The sequence below is a fragment of the Carassius auratus genome, unplaced genomic scaffold (genome assembly GCF_003368295.1).
Source record: "Carassius auratus strain Wakin unplaced genomic scaffold, ASM336829v1 scaf_tig00008539, whole genome shotgun sequence".
Lineage (NCBI taxonomy): Eukaryota > Metazoa > Chordata > Actinopteri > Cypriniformes > Cyprinidae > Carassius > Carassius auratus.
In genome coordinates, this window is record NW_020523950.1 from 656,974 (window position 1) to 676,009 (window position 19,036).

The 19,036-nt window shown below is 35.5% G+C and overlaps 1 protein-coding gene across 3 annotated transcripts in view; it reads left to right on the top strand.

Annotated features, from left to right (window-relative positions):
- Positions 1-19,036, top strand: part of LOC113072105 (serine-rich coiled-coil domain-containing protein 1-like) — an 80,205-nt gene that overhangs the window by 18,884 nt on the left and 42,285 nt on the right. For all 3 annotated transcript variants that reach the window (XM_026245254.1, XM_026245253.1, XM_026245255.1), the window contains exons 4-7: positions 864-957; positions 1,710-1,824; positions 13,118-13,259; positions 16,658-16,735. In XM_026245254.1, the coding sequence (XP_026101039.1) occupies positions 864-957; positions 1,710-1,824; positions 13,118-13,259; positions 16,658-16,735 (429 nt within the window). The remainder of the gene's footprint in view (positions 1-863; positions 958-1,709; positions 1,825-13,117; positions 13,260-16,657; positions 16,736-19,036) is intronic.

Consider the following 19,036-nt stretch of genomic DNA (forward strand, 5'->3'; position numbering starts at 1 on the left):
GGCTCGAAATATTCCATATTAGATGCAGCATGTGTTCTAGAATAAACTAACCGTTTTTTTTTTACTTTTAGCTTTCAATCTTAAGGTGTTCTTTTCATGCTGGGCACAAGATGGCAGTGTGACACTTTGGTTAGAGCAATATACAGGTTTTCTGTTTCTTGAGTGCACAGTGGAATTGTTATTATTATGATTATTATTTTTGTGCTGTTTAGTTGGATGTGTGGAAAGGTTGCTGTGTAGGCATCTTTGAGTCAAATTAAATCCTTTTGTCATCTAGCTTTAATAAAGAGACCATGACACAAAACTGGAGGTTTAGGCCGAATTTAAGAAAGCCATTAGTCTTTTTTTTTTTTTACTGCAAAGTAGCTTTACAATGGATTCTAAATATGTCATAACTGGTAAAATATCAATGTTTATTGGACAGCAGGACTTCTTCCTATTGGCCTGGTCATTAAATTTTAAGTTGTTCTCATTTTTACCATTTTTGCTTCACAAACAAATGATTGATGTATGCATTTATAAAATTTATACATATGCCATATTTATAGTTTATAAGCGATGTGCTTAATTATTTTCTAAATAAATCATGAATAATACATTTCAAATAAATGCACAATACATTTTTATATTTAGATCATATATCTGACTTTCTAAAAAAGAACTGGGAATAATGCATACTATAAATGTACATTTACTATATTCTTTAATTCTAAATTAATTAAATATCTGAAACTACACAACTTCATTTGTTGGTCAATTATGGCATGGAATGTAAAATAGACCCAGAGCAATATTCATGGAGCTCTCCTTAGCAAAAAAGTTTTATTTTGGCCCTTGCATGATAGTGTTATTCCCTTTTCCAGGATGTTTTGAATAACCTTGGCTCATCTGAGTTGGATGAGGATGACCTGATGCTGGATCTTGACCTCTCTGATGACCAGCAGCGACCTCACCATGGTATGTTTTTACCAGACTCCAGTTGCTCTCTTCTTTCTGTGAGAGAAAAACAATTTCTCGAGATAAACATACTTTTTATGAGAGATAAATGCCACGTTAAAAGTCTGAACTCTTCAACATGTATTGTGGCGTTTATCTCTCATTCATATTCATGCCGTTAAATCTGTGAATATCTTGTTATAGCAATTACATATCCTTATAATAGCTGCGTCGCTTGAAGAAATTATTTTTGTCGTAGATGAAAAAAGATGAGACCTTATTCCCCCCAGCTTTAGCTGAAGAAGACATGGGCAAGTCGTCAGATTTTAATACCTTGTAAAGTATTACACCATAAAGTTATGCACAAACACAATTATGAATTAGTCATGTCGTCATCTTAAATTTCTAAGTGTTCTGATATTTGAGGAGGACTTGCATCAGCACGTGACTCTACATGTTAAAATGCACCACAGGCAAAGCCTCTAGACAGATAAACACTGTGAATGTCATTGCTGATATTTACCAGAGCATTTTTTATTTTTTTGCAAAAGAAGTAAATATCGAAGTGCCTATGCATGAGGTCATTGTTTCTCAGCTGGTTTGCTTCAGGACCCAGATTACACCTTGGACAATTGGCGACCCAACAATGTACAAAATTTAGTTTATTGTACAAAAATGTCTTATAAATGAAGACCTTATTTCTGGAAAATAAAAACACTTGACATTTGTTTTTCACCCAGAAGCTTTTTTCCCCCCTTAATTTGCTGTTACAGCCTCACGGGAGGATTCGAGTCAATCCCTTGCATCATGCCTTAACCTGCTGCCCTCACCTCTGGAGGCCCCCACCGGCAGGACCCCTGGAAGAGAGCCCAAGGAGACCCCCCTCAGGTATCGTTTCCTCACTGCAGTTTCTCTGCATACTCTTAATTTAACAGATGCACTGTGAACATTAATGTTTCAACAGGGGAGATAATGTTACATTCCCATTTTATTGACTCCGTAATGGTGTTTACCTAGTGTTACAAATCACACAGTGATCCTCCAATTGTTTCAAGAACTGAATAGATTTGCAGAGCACAACAACAAGGATTTTTCTGCTAGTCCAGTCAGACTTGTAGTTCAGATTGTTACTGCCTGCCAACATTTTCACCAGCACTACAAGAAAATGGATATATAAAAAAAAAAAAAAAAAAAAAAATATATATATATATATATATATATTTTATTTTTTATTTTTTTTTTATTATTCAGCAAGGATGCAGTGCATTCATCAAAAGTGACTGTAAAGGGATTTACAATGTTACAAAAATAAATTATTTTAAATAAATGCTGTTCTTTTGAACTTTCTATTAATTAAAAAAGTATCACTGTTTCCACAAAAATATTAAGCAGCATAATTGTTTTCATCATTGATTATAATAAGAAATATTTCTTGCACAAGATCAGCTTAGTAGAATGATTTCTCTAGGATCATGTAAAGGCTGGAGTAATGGCTCTGAAAAATCACTTTTGCCATTACAGAAATACATTTTAAAATGCATTCAAAAAGAAAACAATTATTGAAAATTGTAATAATATTTTACAATATTACTGTATTTTTGATCAAATAAATGCAGTCTTGGTGAGAATGTTCGAAAACATTTTAAAATCTTCAAAAATTAGTTGGCACTTTAGTGCAGAGACATTATAAAATTCATATTTGTTCCAAGTCCTCTTTATAAAATCATTTCAGTTCTTAAAAAATATGATAATTCCTAAAATGTTTTTTTTTTTGGTCCATACACCAAATATCACCTTTTGATTTCCACAGAAGAAAGAATGTGATATAAGTGATCTCTGCTTTAGTTTGACATATGTTATGAATATATGCAAGTGAAAGCTATTAAATATTTATAAATAAACATTTAATAATATAAAACTGGAAATTGTGGCTGAAAGTAAAAAAAAAAAAAAAATTTAGTAACAATCTGTGATGTACAAAAAAACTGCAAGCATGTCAAATGATCCATCATCATCCATCATGTAAATAATGATGGATGATATATTGATGCAATTACGTTTTTGTTTCCTGAGAATTGCTCCCTCTCTATGTCTGGCATAAGTAAATTGCATTATTCTAAGAATTTTCATTTTGGAGCATCAGTACACATTTGAGGGATTGTCCTACTATGTTAAACAGAAGCAAGGATTAAGCCAGATTGGAAACATTTGGATGAAATGAATTCACAGAGTACCAAGTAAACTGCAGCGATCGCAAACTAGCAAGCCAAGAAATACACTCATGACAATGCTGATGTGAGATGAAACTAATTTATACAGCTGTGTTCTCAGTGGATGCAAGTCATATTTCATCCACTGCTTTGCATTTTGTTCCCTAAACTATCAAAGTTTCTCTGATGTATTTATGAGCATTGACTGCGCCAACAGTTTGTATGATTAGATAACATTCTCTCAAACTCTGTCTATTCTGACTGGCAGTTATATTCTCATGGGTAATAACAGCAGATTCATTTCAAAACTGGATAAATCCCATGTGGACACAGAGCAAATTATATTAGCATGGAAATTAGCCTAGAAAATTGAATACATTTCCTGACCTTATAATTATTTGTACAGATTTTAAAGCATGCCCCAAAATAGAGCAATTTATTTTGAAATTATTACACAATGTACCCAACCTACTACATGTCAACTAATTGTAATAGGACCTGTATCGGTTTTCTGCATAAGTAGAAGGTTGTATGTTTAAATGCAACACCACTGTGCCAAATATTACCTTATATTGCTGAAAAGTTATAAGTGGTACTTTTCCAAACCTACACCGTTATATGAAATTTTATAGTATATTTGAGCTAGCGAATGCCTCATAAAAGCCGTGCTGCTGCTAGAAAGCGTATTTTCAGCTTGTCAGCAGGTGGTGATTGAATGACCTTGTCTTGATATCTTTGACACAGTTTTGAATGAGATTACCGAGTAGCCCTGCAAGCCAGTTTTCTTTGGTTTATGCCGCATCTGAGGAAATTCTGTCTAAATTTATGGTACTACAATTTACGGTACCTCAGGACTGTTCTGTTCTCATCATGTTTAAGATCTCACAGTTTGTGCTATGATTGTCTGACCCTGTTATTGATAAGGGTTTGTGCTTTTTCATCATCAGACAATCTTTAGTCTATGATCTTTAGTGTGTGTGTGTATATATATATATATATATATATATATATATATATATATATATATATATATATATAATAATATTATTATTATTATTATTATTATTATTATTATAACTTTCATTTCTGGTAGAACTGTCCTTTTTTTGCTCTTAGCGTCTAATAATTCACCCAGAGTTGAAAATAATGAAACTCAAAAGAAGTAAAGTAGTTGGCTTTTTCTCATGTTTGTCAAATTCATCATTCAGAAGACTCGGGAGAGAAACGGCTGCAAAGATGCATGGGATTGTGGTATAGTGTCATTATGGTGGAGAGGTGTCAGCTAGTATAGATGTCTTTAATGGACAGTGGCTGGGAGGCCCGTTTTCTGCCGCGAGTCAGCTCAGCTAGAGTTGAGGATGCACTGTTTGATGGGCTATAATCTTACACCCTGACTAAGTGACAAGATATATTATCCCAAGGCGAAATCCGGGCTGTTGGTGTGGAAAACGCATCAGCCATCAGCGAGACTGATGCACGGCAGCTCGTGTTATGTTTTTCTCGATCAGTGACGCAACGTTAGCCCATTTTACAGCTCTGACGAGAGGCAGAAGGAAGTGTTGTGCTCTGTGAAGGGAGGCAGAAAGATGAAGTTATAGGAAGAGACGGAAAAAAAAAGATCTCAGTCCATCTTAGAAGTGCTGCCAAAGACAGTGTATAAAGGTTTATAATTGGTTTTATCATATTTTAATTTAAGGGAAACTGAAATCCTTGACTATATATATATTTCTAATGATATATTTTGATTTAGTACTGCTAACAGCAATGTCGTATAAGAGGAAAAAAACCTAATTGTTCTTAAGGACCATTCAGTTTTATTGTACTCTAGATCGTATTTTGTTCGTCTTTTCTTTAGAGGTGCACTCAGCTGTTTTTCCTCATTAAAAGTTTGACCTGAAGAAATGAACAGCTTTTTTTTTCTTTATGACTTGAAGCCTCTGTTGTCTGTCTGCTTTGAACAGGCATGTTTGCTGTAGAGCTGCACGGTCGTGATGTTGATCTGTCGGTCAAACCAGAAAGTGAATTCATCACAAGTTCCCAAAAGAATTAACCGACAACAACAAAAACAGCTACTACTCAAATGTTGTTATTATTATTATTATTATTATTATTACTACTACTACATGTCAATAATGATGACAGTAAATTGTAATAATTCCAACAACAGTGAAAATATGTAAAAAATGTATTATTATATGTTAGTAGTAGTGTTGATGTTAATATAAATATTAATAATCATGTTTACATTCTACAGAGTTCTTACAGAGCTCATGGGTTTTTATAAAGCACACACATGAAAGTACACCGCCTGCAAAATGTAAACAGCAACTTGCTGAGTGCACCTTTAGCCCAGAGCCAGACAGAGAAATGCTGAGACTCAAAGCTCACGACCAGCTGGGTTCTTTCTTTCTCTCTCTCTCTCTCTCTTTTCCTCATGTCCTTCAGGAGCAGGTTTGCTTCAGCAGGGGGCAGACTCCTCAGCTCTCCGCAAGCTGTGGTCCTCCACAACAGAAGGCAGCATGTCTGGCCTTGTGCTACTTTCCAAGTCTCCTTAAGTCTGTCAAGGTGATTCAAAGAAAGAGCGTGAGAGGGGACTTTCAAGGAAACGCGGGTGTGACAAAACGAACACTAGACTTTTATTTTGAGCATAACTAATTACTGAGATTCTTTTTCTGTACTGTGGAGTTGGGGTGTCAATTCCTAACCTTTGATCGCACTCTCGGTTGTGGTGTTGCGTTGATTTCTCCACAGTCTCTCTGTGTGTGTGTGCGTGTGTGTGCGTGTGTGTGTGTGTGAGAGAGAGAGAGACTGAGAGAGATCTCTGGCTTGGGGAAAGTCTCCTGGGGCTCTGGCTGAGTCACAGCGCCAGATCCCATTGTTGTCACACGTAGCAAGGAAGCTTGTGACATCACTCATTGGACTCACAGTCTTTGTAAAGCTGACCGCCTCTTCGCCTGATGTGCATTCACAAGCCATGAAATGTTAAAGCACAAGTGATTCTTAGTCATAAATGGCAAAAGGATTTTTTTTGAGGCCTTTATGACATGTTGACTGTAATTTTCTTCTACATTAAGGATCGATACCTTCTAATAGAAAATTAAAATATCTTAATGCTTGAGTGATTCATATTTTTTTGAGGGGAGGAACAAAGATTTAATGTTAAATGTCCATTGAATTTGTCCGTTTTAAATGAAGCTCATTCATGTAAGACATTCAACAAATGACTCCTCTAAAGGCGTAAATATTTGATCAACCAGAAACATTGCTTTAATGTCAGCAAAGCGCCTGCAACCCCTACCACGTCTGCTCTGACATCATCGCTTAACTCCCTGCTAGAAATGAATTAACCACAATTAAGCCACAAGGGACGTCACATAATGAGCAAAATCAACACATTTAAGCTTTTAGGATGTTTGGTGTTGAAAAGTTCAGGGTAAACAAGCAAACAGAGATGATGTCATCGCCGAGGTTGCTGATCCTGGCCGGAAGATAGCCGTCGTAATAAAAATGAGTCAAAGCTCAAAAATGAGTTTGATGGAGATGGTTGATGGCAGTGTGAAAAACTGTTGACTTCTAGTATTGCTGCCAGAAATCTGAACTGAGTGGTCTGTCAATATGCAATGTTAGTAGTCAAACGATGTATTTTTTTTCTTCTTTTTAATGCTCATACTAATATAGCACAATATAATGTAATATTTTTATATAATGTAATTGTTTTTACTTTTATTATAAAAAAAAAAAAAAACATTGGGTGAATTTTTTTGTATTACTTTTATTCAGTAAGAATGCTTAAATTGATTTAAAGTGACCATACAAAAATCTATTTCAGATAACTGCTGTTCTTTACAAATTATCAAAGTATAATTTCAAGAATTCACAGATAAATGTAGCATTTTTACATTGTTAATAATAATAATTTTTCCATATATTACATTTTAAAATAAATTAATGACAAATTAATGGGGGTATTTCTAGGAAAATTAAGTACTGTGTATGATTCTGTTACTATTATATAAAATTACTGATACTGTGATAAAAGATTTTGGTCATACCTCCTACACCTCGTGTAAAAATTCATCTTTGGCTGGTAGGGAAGATCATTTACATTTAATTTAATACCTCTTTTCATTCTGTTTTTATCTCTCTCTCTCTCTCTGATGCTCACATCAAAGCTGAACCCATCTTATGGACTCTCTCAATGTTTACAGCAGTCCATCTCTGTATGTTTTTTTTGCCAGCAGAAAAAGGGCACAAGTTTTTGGATCTCTCACATTACGATAATAACTATACTAGGATGGACTGTGAGCATTTCTCTGATCTGAACCCTGCTCCTGGAAGCCATGCATTCAGATCCATGGTTTTCAAATACATGTCTGTGCAGCTATGGAGTTCCTTTAGTGCAAACTTAAAAATGCAATTAAAAGAACAAAGGGCCAGTCTTGCCTAATGCTAATGAGGATGCTAATGGCCTAATGAGAAAATTGTGCTAATAGATGTAACACAGAACATTCACTCATCTGAGGGAGTCTTTTACATCTGACAGATGCCAGTACAGAACTCTGGTGCTCTGCCTGTCAACAACTTGAAATAATATACAGCTTCTAAATGAGAGCTCACGCGGTGGGGATGTCAACCTGCTAAGCAGAGGTTACATGCATAAAAGATCAGACTAGGTGACAGTGTTTGCAGTGGCATAGTCAGATCATGGGCAGAAGTGAGGTGATAAAGGATATTATGTCGTGGGGTGGTGCAAGTGACTTAAAGGGGTCATCGGAAACTACATGTACTTTTAAAAGTTGTTTGAACTGAAATGTGTCTTGTCAGTGTGTGTACACAACCACCCTGTAATGATAAAAATCCACCTAGTGTTCTTTTTTTTTTTTAAATCTCGTTTAATAATTTCCCCGTTTTTTAAATCGAGACAGGCCCCTCCCACAATAGTTTGATTGACGTCTTACCTTAGACCCACCCTGAGGGAGCTGTCATCAGTCCACCATTGTTTCACCGCCGGAGTCGATTTAAGTGTTCTGTTGTTGGATGTATTAATGAACATAGCAGTTGTGATTTACTCCCAACATCTGAGCCGCTGAATACACAGTGGATTTTGAACATTCTGAGCTCATTGACACTATGAATTTCAGTTTGTTGTTTTTGTCTTTTGTTCTAAGAATTAAAGATATTTTAAATCCAATGTTGTTTTCTGTTCATAACTTTGGATTAAAGATGGTATAAACTTATTCAAGCAATTAAGAGGATTTAGTAAACTTTCAAATCTAGGTTCACTCAAGTCTCTTATAAAAATTACCTAAAAGGTTTACGTTGTTAAATTAAAGGATTAGTTCACTTCCAGAATGAACATTTCCTGATAAATTACTCACCCCTATGTCATCCCAGATGTTCATGTCTTTCTTCAGTCGCAAATAAATTAAGGTTTTTGAGGAAAACACTCAAGAGTTTTTCTCCATTATATTGGACTTAAATGGGAACCAATGGGTTGAAGGTCCAAATTTGCTTTTTCAGTGCAGCTTCAAAGGTCTCTACATGATCCAAGCCGAGCGTGTACACACAAAGAGCACCCAGTAGAGTGGGGGGAGTGAATGTACAGCGCTCTCTTCCACCTTCAATGCCACGCTTGAGGTGCCCTTGAGCAAAGCACCAAACCCCCAACTGCTCCCTGGGCACTGCAGAAAAAAGAAAAAAAAAACAAGGCCACCCACTGCTCCGTGTGTTTGCACTAAGGATGGGATAAATGATGCAGGGCACAAATTCCCAGTATAGGTCACCATCCTTGGCCACGTCACTGGAATAAGGGTCTTATCTAGCAAAATGATTGGTCTTAAAAAAAAAATGCTTGAGCATTTTGAGCAACGCTAATATAAATTTATGAATTTCTGAACTTTGTGGAGAAGCTTACCAAGATGGTTGGCAAAGGTCTTTTGTCTACACTGAACAAGTTCTTGCGATTTTAAAGTGATGTTGAGAACACATAAAAAAAATAAATAAAAAAAATTAAGTTGAGGGGGCAAATACTCTGGTTCAGTCAAATTACAAACTAGCTTAGACAGTAAAAACTTAAAATGTTAAGTTGAATAAACAAATTCAATTTGTGTCAACTTAAAATAATAAATTAAAACAACTAAACTGCAATTTTTTAACAGTGTGTTAGTGTAAACATTGAGACAAAGCTGCAACTGAAGCACAATGAAAAGACCCTGAGGTCAGCAGATTTTAGGTACATCTTGGAGCAAAGTGTGTTCAAAGACCTGATTTATAATAGTATTGCCTTAAAGCTGCAGTAGGTAACTTTTGTAAAAATATATTGCAGATATGAACCGAAATATATTGCAGATATGTTCACTGAATATAAACCTATAGAGCACTCAGATCACTAGGATCAAGTCAGTTAGAAATACCAAGGGTTCACACAAAACAAGGGGAGTCTGCCTTTAGTTACTATGCTGCCCGCAGTTGGAATCAGCTTCCAGAAGAGATCAGATGTGCTAAAACACTATTCACATTTAAATCTAGACTCAAAACGCATCTGTTTAACTGTGCATTTGTTGAATGAGCACTGTGCAATGTCCGAACTGATTGCACTATATTTTCACTGTTTTATTATTATTATTATTATTTTTTTTAATGTAAAATCATTTTCTAACTGTTTTTAAATGTTTTAATCATTTTAAAAGTTTTAAAATTGCTTGTTTTATTTTTGTTATTTTTCTTCATGATTATTTTACTTTCTTTTATGTAAAGCACTTTGAATTACCATTGTGTACGAAATGTGCTATATAAATAAACTTGTCTTCCCTTACATAAAAATATATTTTTTACATATTTGTTTAATCTGTTATTATGTCCTGACAGTAGAATATGAGACAGATAATCTGTGAAAAAATCAAGCTCCTCTGGCTCCTCCCAGTGGTCTTATTACCATTTGCAGAAATACATCGCTCCCGTTAAGAAACAACCAATCAGAGCTGCAGTCCGTAACTTTGTGTTCAAAATGTAGAAAAATGTATATAAGCGAGTACACCATGAATCCATTTTCCAAACCGTGTTTTTAGCTTATCCTGAATCACTAGGGTACACCTATAATAACTGTTTATATTTGGACTATTTTAGATTGCTTCGGGGGTACCGCGGCGGAGTAACCTTTGTGATTCTTCATAGACATAAACCGAGAGAAGTAGTTCCGGCTACGATGTTCTTCCGCAAGACGCAAGCAGTTCTGTTTATTAACCGCTAGAGTGTCAAAAGTTACCGACTGCAGCTTTAACTAAATATAAATGGTTTGTGTGATATCATAAATAATGTACAGGCTTTGTTCCAAAATTTAGTGGGCTGCCTACGTATTAGAATGCATAGGCCGTATTATCGTAAATTAACATGATGGTCCATGGCTGTAGGATTGAAATTACAAACTAAATATCGGTCAAAAGCAAGGCTTAATTTTTGTTTGCATGTTCATATAGGCTAAGTGTTGTCACAGTGTCAGATTCACCTCTCAAATTACTCTAGTTATTGTAGCAATCACATTACTTAAGCCGAATCACAGAGGCCCTGCCATCTAAAATTTTAATTAATGATTGAATCTATAATAAACTGATGCATAGAGCTTCTTTCAAGTAAATGACGTCCCCTTCAAGACAGAATAGTGACATTGAGAGTTATGTTTATAGGAGGTCTGTGTTTTTAATGTGTCTGGAAATTGCTTGAAAGTGCAAGGTTGAGTTCTCTCTTTTTTTTCTTCTTCTTAATTGCTTTTCTGAAAACCATTTCAGAATGCTGTTAAAACACTCAGGTGTCGGAGCTACATATCTAGAATTTGTAAGGTACAATATAAACTTCTGCAGTGCTTTGTCTGATTTCCTTTTTACGTTATAAGCATAGTGTTTCCATACTTCTGCTTTTAGAATTCATGTGTGGAATGATCGATTTTTCCATGGCATGATTTGACAAATATATCAGTTGACTCACAGTATGATACAATATTAGAGGAATCTGTTAGGTGCCGTAGTCGGTTCTCACAGGCAAAAACAAAGAATGAAGTGTGCTTTAACTGTTGGCTTTCTGTGCAGACACGGAGTTATACTGGCTTTAATATTTGAATGAATATGTTGAATAAGAACACCTTCTCCTATGCCATGTCTCAGCTTGAGGATCATGAATAAGTCAGGATTCTGTCTATGCTTTCTGAGGCATTTAGCAACCCCAGCCATTTATGAAATCTTTTGTCAATTTCGCAAAGCAGAAACACTTGATATTTTCCTTGAGGATGCATAGTGTTTTAACAGTCGATGCTATGGATTGAGAAACAAGAAAACATATTCCCATTTTTCAGAGAGGATGTTTCAGAACGTGATATTTATTGACAAGTGTGAGATGGAAAGCTTGTAACCTGCCATGCAGTAGCAAAGTGAAATTTCACTTTCTTCTGGCAGCTCCAAGGACACTCACCACAAAGGCCCTGAAATAAACAGTGTGGTAATGAAAAACGGCAACAAAAGTGTCAGATGTTTGTTCGGTAGCCTGACTGTGTTTATAGACTCTGTAGAGCTCTTGTTGGATGGGTTCCCAGGAATCAATGCTTAATTCTAATCAAAAACTCTGAGGTTCCTTTTGATCTTTGTTATCGGTGTACTTTTAAAAAGCAGAAATACTTAATTATATCTGAAGCACATTGAATTAAATTCGATCTGAAGCCCAGAAACACGTAAAGATGTGATCTTTCTGTTGAGCAGAATCAGATTCGTAATTAGCAAGAGGTCTCTCTTCATGTTTTGTGTGGGATTCTCAATAAGAGATTTTTTTTTATCTGTCCAAATACCCCTGTGCTTCCTTTGAACATAACTTTGATATACGCCGTTGATATACAGTGTGCTTTTGTTTTTTCAAAAATTAAGAGTGTAAGAGCTTTTTTTCTTGAGATAAGGAAAGATATTGCCTAACCTTCGGGTGGTAAGTCTTTGATATTGTGTACGTCATCCTTGGAAAATTATTTTTTCCCCTGATATAGATGCTGTGTCATTCAGTCAAGATCTCAGTAGATTGGAAAAAAGTAATGTTTTGTAATTCCTTATATAAAGATTAGGATCCACTTAGACTCAATGAAAGGCCTGATGAAGAGGGCATGACTATCCTCTAAAGTGTCTCTCGAGGGTCTTTTCTCCACTCTGGACCTTTGCCTTTCAGTCTTTTCAAGAAGCGTTTCTAATCAAGTTTAATTTGATCCCATTCACTACATGAATGATTGATCTGTTCATTTGCACAGAAATCTGCACAATGCAAACAATAGACAAAATGAGGTTATTTACATTTAATTCCAGTTTAAATTGCAATCAGAGGAGAACAATAATGGTGTTATTGCATTAAAGGGATAGTTCACCCAAAAATGAAAAATGTATGTTTATCTGCTTACCCCAAGGGCATCCAAGATGTAGGTGACTTTGTTTCTTCAGTAGAACACAAACTGAGATTTTAAGCTCAAACTGTTGCAGTCTTATAATGTAAGTGGATGGGAATCACGGCTAAAACATACAAACCAAAATAAACTCTATGGCTCCTGAGGATACATTGATGTGTAAAGACACAAAATGATCGGTCTGTGCAAGAAATTGAACAGTATTTATATTGTTTTTTACCTCTGATTCATGCAATATCTAAACTGTTAGAACTCTCCTGTGCACGTTTTCAGCAGTCGGCGCATGAGGAGTCTTCTTTTTCTTGCTTTATGGCGGATCGCAGACTTATAAGTGCATTACCACCACCTATCTCTCAAATGGACCATTGACACTTCTACATTAGATTATATATAGAGTGTAAATGGTCCAATTGCCTCATGCGCCTGCTGCGGAGAACGCGCACAGGAGGACATTAGGACATTTTTGAGTGGGATTTCTGGTATCTTGACCCCAAAACAGCAAGACTGTTTCCTGCTCACAGAAATTGTTGTCTTTTGATCTTTCCAGGGAGCAGCGAGCGTTGTCCCTCTGTCTGTCTCGTGATGATGAAACTTTGCCCGGGCTGGAAGCATTGCCGTTCAGGCTGATGCAGCAGGACTGTACAGCGCTAAAGACGCTTCTGCTGCGGTTACGCAGGACCCTGCATGAGGTAATGTTCCACCCTGACAGTTGATTCATGAAGCTGCCATGGCCTTCATCACGAGTACATTAGAACAGGTAGAAGAGCTCTCAGTGCCCTGGCAGTTTCATGCCTCATCATTCAGGGTGAACACCAGGAGGATCTCACACTCAGAAGAGACATATTCAGTCAGTATGTAGACCTTGGTTAGAGTAGAAACTATACTTAATGTGACACGAATGAAAACAAGGCTGTGAGGGAAAGAAAAGATTGTCCATTTTTTGTGTCGATTTTTCAGCCAGTAAAATGTTACAGCAAGACTATTACTGTAAAGGTAACTAATTTATCTGCAGATTATTATAATTTTTTTTAATGTCGATTTTATTTTTGACTAAAGTATTTTGTAGAGATTTATCAATGCCATATTGGTTACAAACCCATTTATTATTTCGATTTCTATTAATTGATATCAGTTGATATTGTATATTTATAGTGCATGCTAATTTTTCCATAATATTTTACGTTTAGATTTACCTATGCGATTCTCCAATTATTAGTTTTTTTCTTTTAATATATATTTTTTTAAAACACTAATAATATGACTCTCTTAAATGTCGTTTTTAAGAAATCTCAAAATGGATTTAATTACCGGTATTTATTTAGAAAAAAAAAATAGTGTGAAATTATAAGATTGCATTCCCACTTTTCAGAACATTATTTGGAGTGTCTGTCATGGTAATAATATGGGATTTTATTTGAATGCTCTTTGAAGTCACCACAGTAGTAATAATAATAATAATAATAAATAAACTTTAGGTTTTATCTCTTACAATTAATAATGCTAACCCAACTTAATTTATTAACTAGAACACCCTCATTTCCATTCCACTTTCCCCAAGAAGTAGCTGCATAAACTCTGTTTTACATTCCCTCACAATAACAATCACTTTCCTCGGTGAAGGTCCAAATAACAGCGCACAACTGGGGAACATGAATATTGAATAGGAAGTTCTTTGGCCTCTTTACTGACTGTTCTCATTAACATGTAAATTAGCCATCTTCCCTCAGCATTTGTAAACTACAGTGTAAAAAAAATCGAAATGACTTGTGCATTACTGCGCTGGGTTTTATATGCTTGACCAGTGAGTATATGCATCTCCTGTTCTTTGTTTCTTCTTGTGTCTTTTGGGCTTTTTGAAACCTTGCTCCTGACTAATTCAGGGCAGCACGTTGAGGATGCTGGTTCAGAATGTTCAGAGAGGTTTTGATTTAACCAAATGTTAAGTAATGAATATGAGAAAGGGACATAGATTGTCCACTCACACTTCGTTACTACGAAAGGAAAGCTATAGACTGATATCAGAGCCTAAATCAAGAGCGTTTTACCTCCCAGACATAGTTATTATTATTATATATGTTTTAATGTTACCTAAGCTTGAATTGAACACCTTTGAACATTATGTACTGTAGTGCCTGTTGGCATTCAGAACCTGGCATGGCATCCTTTGTGGAATAAATTGGCTTTGTTTTTTTGTGCGTCCTGCCGGTTTCATTTACATAACTATTGCGTTTCCCACCAGCAAAAATAGTTGAGATGTAGCCATGTCCATATAGACCATTCTGATTATTACTTCATATTCTGAGCAGAGATTTTAGTTTAAACATTGAACAGGGTAAATTCTTAAATTACTGTTTTGCATTTTTCAGAAAATCATTTTGACTCTACTTGTGTTGTTTTGTCGTTTAGCAGTTTTAGTTTGAAGGCACTGAATCTTGTTGGAATCTTCTTTAGTGAAACGTTTGTCTTTTTCTTTCATAGCTTCTTTGATAACTTTGCACTTTTCATTACAGTTTTCTTGTCCTCTCCTTGTACTTTTAAATGCAAGCGTAGAAAACACATTAATCAAAAGCAGCACATGCTGGATCAGTCTTGAATTTTTTAATAATTATGGAGTCTGAAATGCTATTTAAAATCCATTCACATATGCTGTGATGCATTTACCAAAATGACATTGTAATGGTTGTGGTATTCTACCTTGTTTGAAACGTATAGACCCGTTGAAACCACTTGATTATAGTCACCTCATTTTCCTGGTATTTTTTCCCCCTCTCTTTCGGTGGAATAACTGAATGTCACGGTGTCCCTCCACAAACACCCATTAATAGTGCTGCTTTAAGAAAGAAAGCATTGCCTCAGAGATGCACTGCTGTTTTCTTTAAGTTATATTTTTGTTTTGTTTTAAGTGCTGCTTTAAAAAATCAATTATTTCTGTGTAGATGTACATCACATAGAACTGCTACAGTTAATTACAGTCCTGAGTTTTGTTTTTTTCCCGGAACGTACACATCACAATATTTCTAATTTAAATCATTCCTGCCCAAGGCAGACATAAAGGACTGTGTTTGTGTGAACTTTTTTGTGTTTTTGACACAACTTTGTGAGTATCTGACAATTGATAGGGATGATAATTAAAACTAAACAAACATTTTGTTTATTGTTGCCGAAATTATTGAGGCAAAAGCTGTAAAGGCACAGACACACGTGAAAACGACATGTTTTTGCTTCCATCCGAAAAAGGGATTTACAGCGTAGACTAATAAATATTCTTTGAGCTGAAGCTTCACACATCCCTTCAAGTCATACCTGAGACTTGTATTACATCTTGTAAAAAGTGCATAATAGGACCCATTTAAGTTAATTTTCTTTTCTTTTCTTTTGGTTGTGTGTTGTTTTTTATTTTGGCCAATATTAACATTTTTATCATCCTCTTTAGCAGTGCAGAAGTGTCTGACATTCATATTATCGCTCGATATTTTGTCTGCAGCTCTCTTCCTCACATTAATATGGGGAAGAGGCAGCAGTAGAGTGATGGAGAGAAGCGTTTGAGGCTACAGCCCAGAGAGGACAGTGCTGTCTGCTCCTCTGTTTGGATGGTATAATTACATAATATATACAACATGAGCTAATTTCCCAGTGTGTTTCGTTAGTGAGTTTTAGAGTAATAACAGTGTGACACAATTTGTGCATTAGGTATCATCAACTTCTTTTAAAGCATTTATTGAACTTGATTAATATTCATTTCTACATATACGTTTTTAAATTAAGTTGTTAAATTTACATTAGTAAATGTGTTATAAATGTACATGAAAAAACATAAATTAACAATAGTACATTAAAAAGTGGGAATAATGATAATTTTGTTATTACACTTATTTTACAGTATTTTCTTGCCAGTTATATTTGAAGTCTTTGGCTGTGTGTGTGGGTCACAGCAAAGGTTTATGGTACTGGCAAGTTTAGTAATCTAAGAGGCAACTAGTTTAGAGTGAGATGAGCAGAATTTTATTTATGGTCTTTTTTTTTTTTAGTAGTTATTTTCTTTTCATGTGCTCATTAAATATTACAATTTCTGACCTTTGCCTTTCAGAGCACTGAGATCAGTCCTGCCAGCAGCCTTCACTCTCTACCCATAAGCCCCTGCAGTGAGATGTCACTCCCCTTTAAGGTAATTGTCCGCAGTCAGTTTTTTTCAAAATGTGTTTCTTTTCCATTAATAACGTGGATGCACACTTTCTTTGCTGCTGTGGTATTGCTGTCGGGTCACACTTTGATTAAAAACGCTTGAGAAAAAGATTGCAAAGACTGTGGATCAAACATAACAACAGAGCTAAATGACTGCATTGAGACCGAGGTAATTTTCTAACTCCATTGTGCCTCTCCTAAACACACTCTGCACTTTTCATTCAGGCTTCTCTCTCTGATAGAATTGGTACATTTTCCTCAACCATCAATAAAATGTTCCCACTATCTTGATGAGATTATTTGGTTATTTCCCCTAATCTTGTGGAGATGGGCTACGACTGTCATTGGGAAAGGTTTATCATTTTTGTATGACAAGCTTTTGCGTGGTAGAAGAGGATTTCGTTTTTTCATCAGGACTTTTTTTCGGCTCCAAAATATTGCGAAAGTGGAAACGAGGTCTGCGTCTTTCTCTGTCCTCCTTACTGACCTACATGGAGTGCTAACAGAAGCGACGGTTGCGGCAGCGGATCACGTGACATTCCGGCTCATCTGTAGCCTAGCGCCACGCAGCGGGAGAGGGAAATGCTTAGAATAGGACCCCATGCATTCTGACATTGTGTTCAACTGACAGGAGAGGGGTGGGACTTGTCCTGATTCATCCCGTTAAAAAAAAGGAAACAAATCCCGATTTTAAAAATAAAGCCCTAGAACCCACCTGAGACGGAACCGTGTCACTTCACGTCCTACTTTTAACAGAAAACTTCTCTCACCAAACATTTGTTATCCCCACCTTCTTTATAATTAGAGCCTGTGAAAAGTGTTCTCCAGCAGCGAGAGTGTGGCGTCGGTTAGGGGAATAATGGAGCCTCTTGCTCTGCACCCTGGGAAACGAGCTTGGACTGGGGTTCCAAAGTCATTCGTCCTGGTGTCCCTGTCAGCTGCGCATTAATAACTCCTTGTTAAGTGGGTGTAGTTGCACAAGCGACTCTGAGTTTATAACATCACAAACCTCTTTATACAGGAATAACTGAGGACATCTATCACATTTACTCCTATTTATGCCTACCTTTAAAGTACATCTGTGAAATACTCTGCACTTCTCTAATCTTGTACCATTCTTGTTAATGAAACTGTCAGGTAGGGCAGAGCGTTATGGCAAATTTGGCAAAAATTTTCAGTTTAATGATATATATATAAGTACGTACACTAACATTAAAAAAGTTTGTAGCCAGTAAGATTTTTAAAAATCTCTTATGCTCACCAAGGCTCCTCATATTTGTATATAAACAGTACAAAAAGTAATATTGTAAAATATTGGCCCACAAGATCCACTTTCCTGCTGAATTTAGCACTAACCCTAATCAGACACACCTGAGCATGCTAATCAGTGTCTTCGGGATCATTAGAGAATTACAGGTTAGTGATTTTTATTAGGGTTGGAGCTAAACTCTGCAGCGCAATTGGCCCACCAGGGCAAGATTTCAGGAACACTGATTTAGAGTAACTGTTTTATAATTTTATATATTTTAAAATGTAGTTTATTCCTGTGATGGAAAAAGCAAAATTTTCACCAGCCATTACTCCAGTTTTCAGTGTCACATGATCCTTCAGAAATCATTCTAATATGCTAATGTATTAGAATTATTCCAATTCTCAAAAAACATTTCCTGTTATTATTCTAAATGTTGAAATGAGTTATTTATGCTTAATATTTTTGCCATTCTCGATCAATTTAATGAATCTTTCCTGAATACAAATATTTCTTTCTTTCTAAATGATCACAAATCGGTGCATAAAAAAAAAAAAATTGAAAAAATATCTTCATTTTTTTTCTTTTTTTTCATTTGGTGGAATAAAATTTTTTACCATACAGACATTGTAGCCAATGATATTCAGAGTAATGTAAAATACAGTAAAAAAATAAATAATAATAATAACTGACCAGAATTAAGGCATTTTTCCTTGCTTATTTCAAAATTGAATTAAGAAACAATGATATTTAATAATTGATTCAGAACCAGTAAAAATTTTATAAGTTTCAGCATCCCCTTGAAAATCGATTGACAGATGGACAACAATATACTCTAGCAATAAACCCTACCAATGTTTACCTACGCTTACTGTATGTTTTTACTAAAGCATTTAATTTGAATAATTTGAATCAAATCGAATTGATTCACAGAAATGAATTGAACACTGTCCTGTGACTGAAGTTTAATACCATTGAAAAATCTCTTTTGAGATTCCTGTCTTTGGAAGGATTGCAAAACTAACCGAATGATGT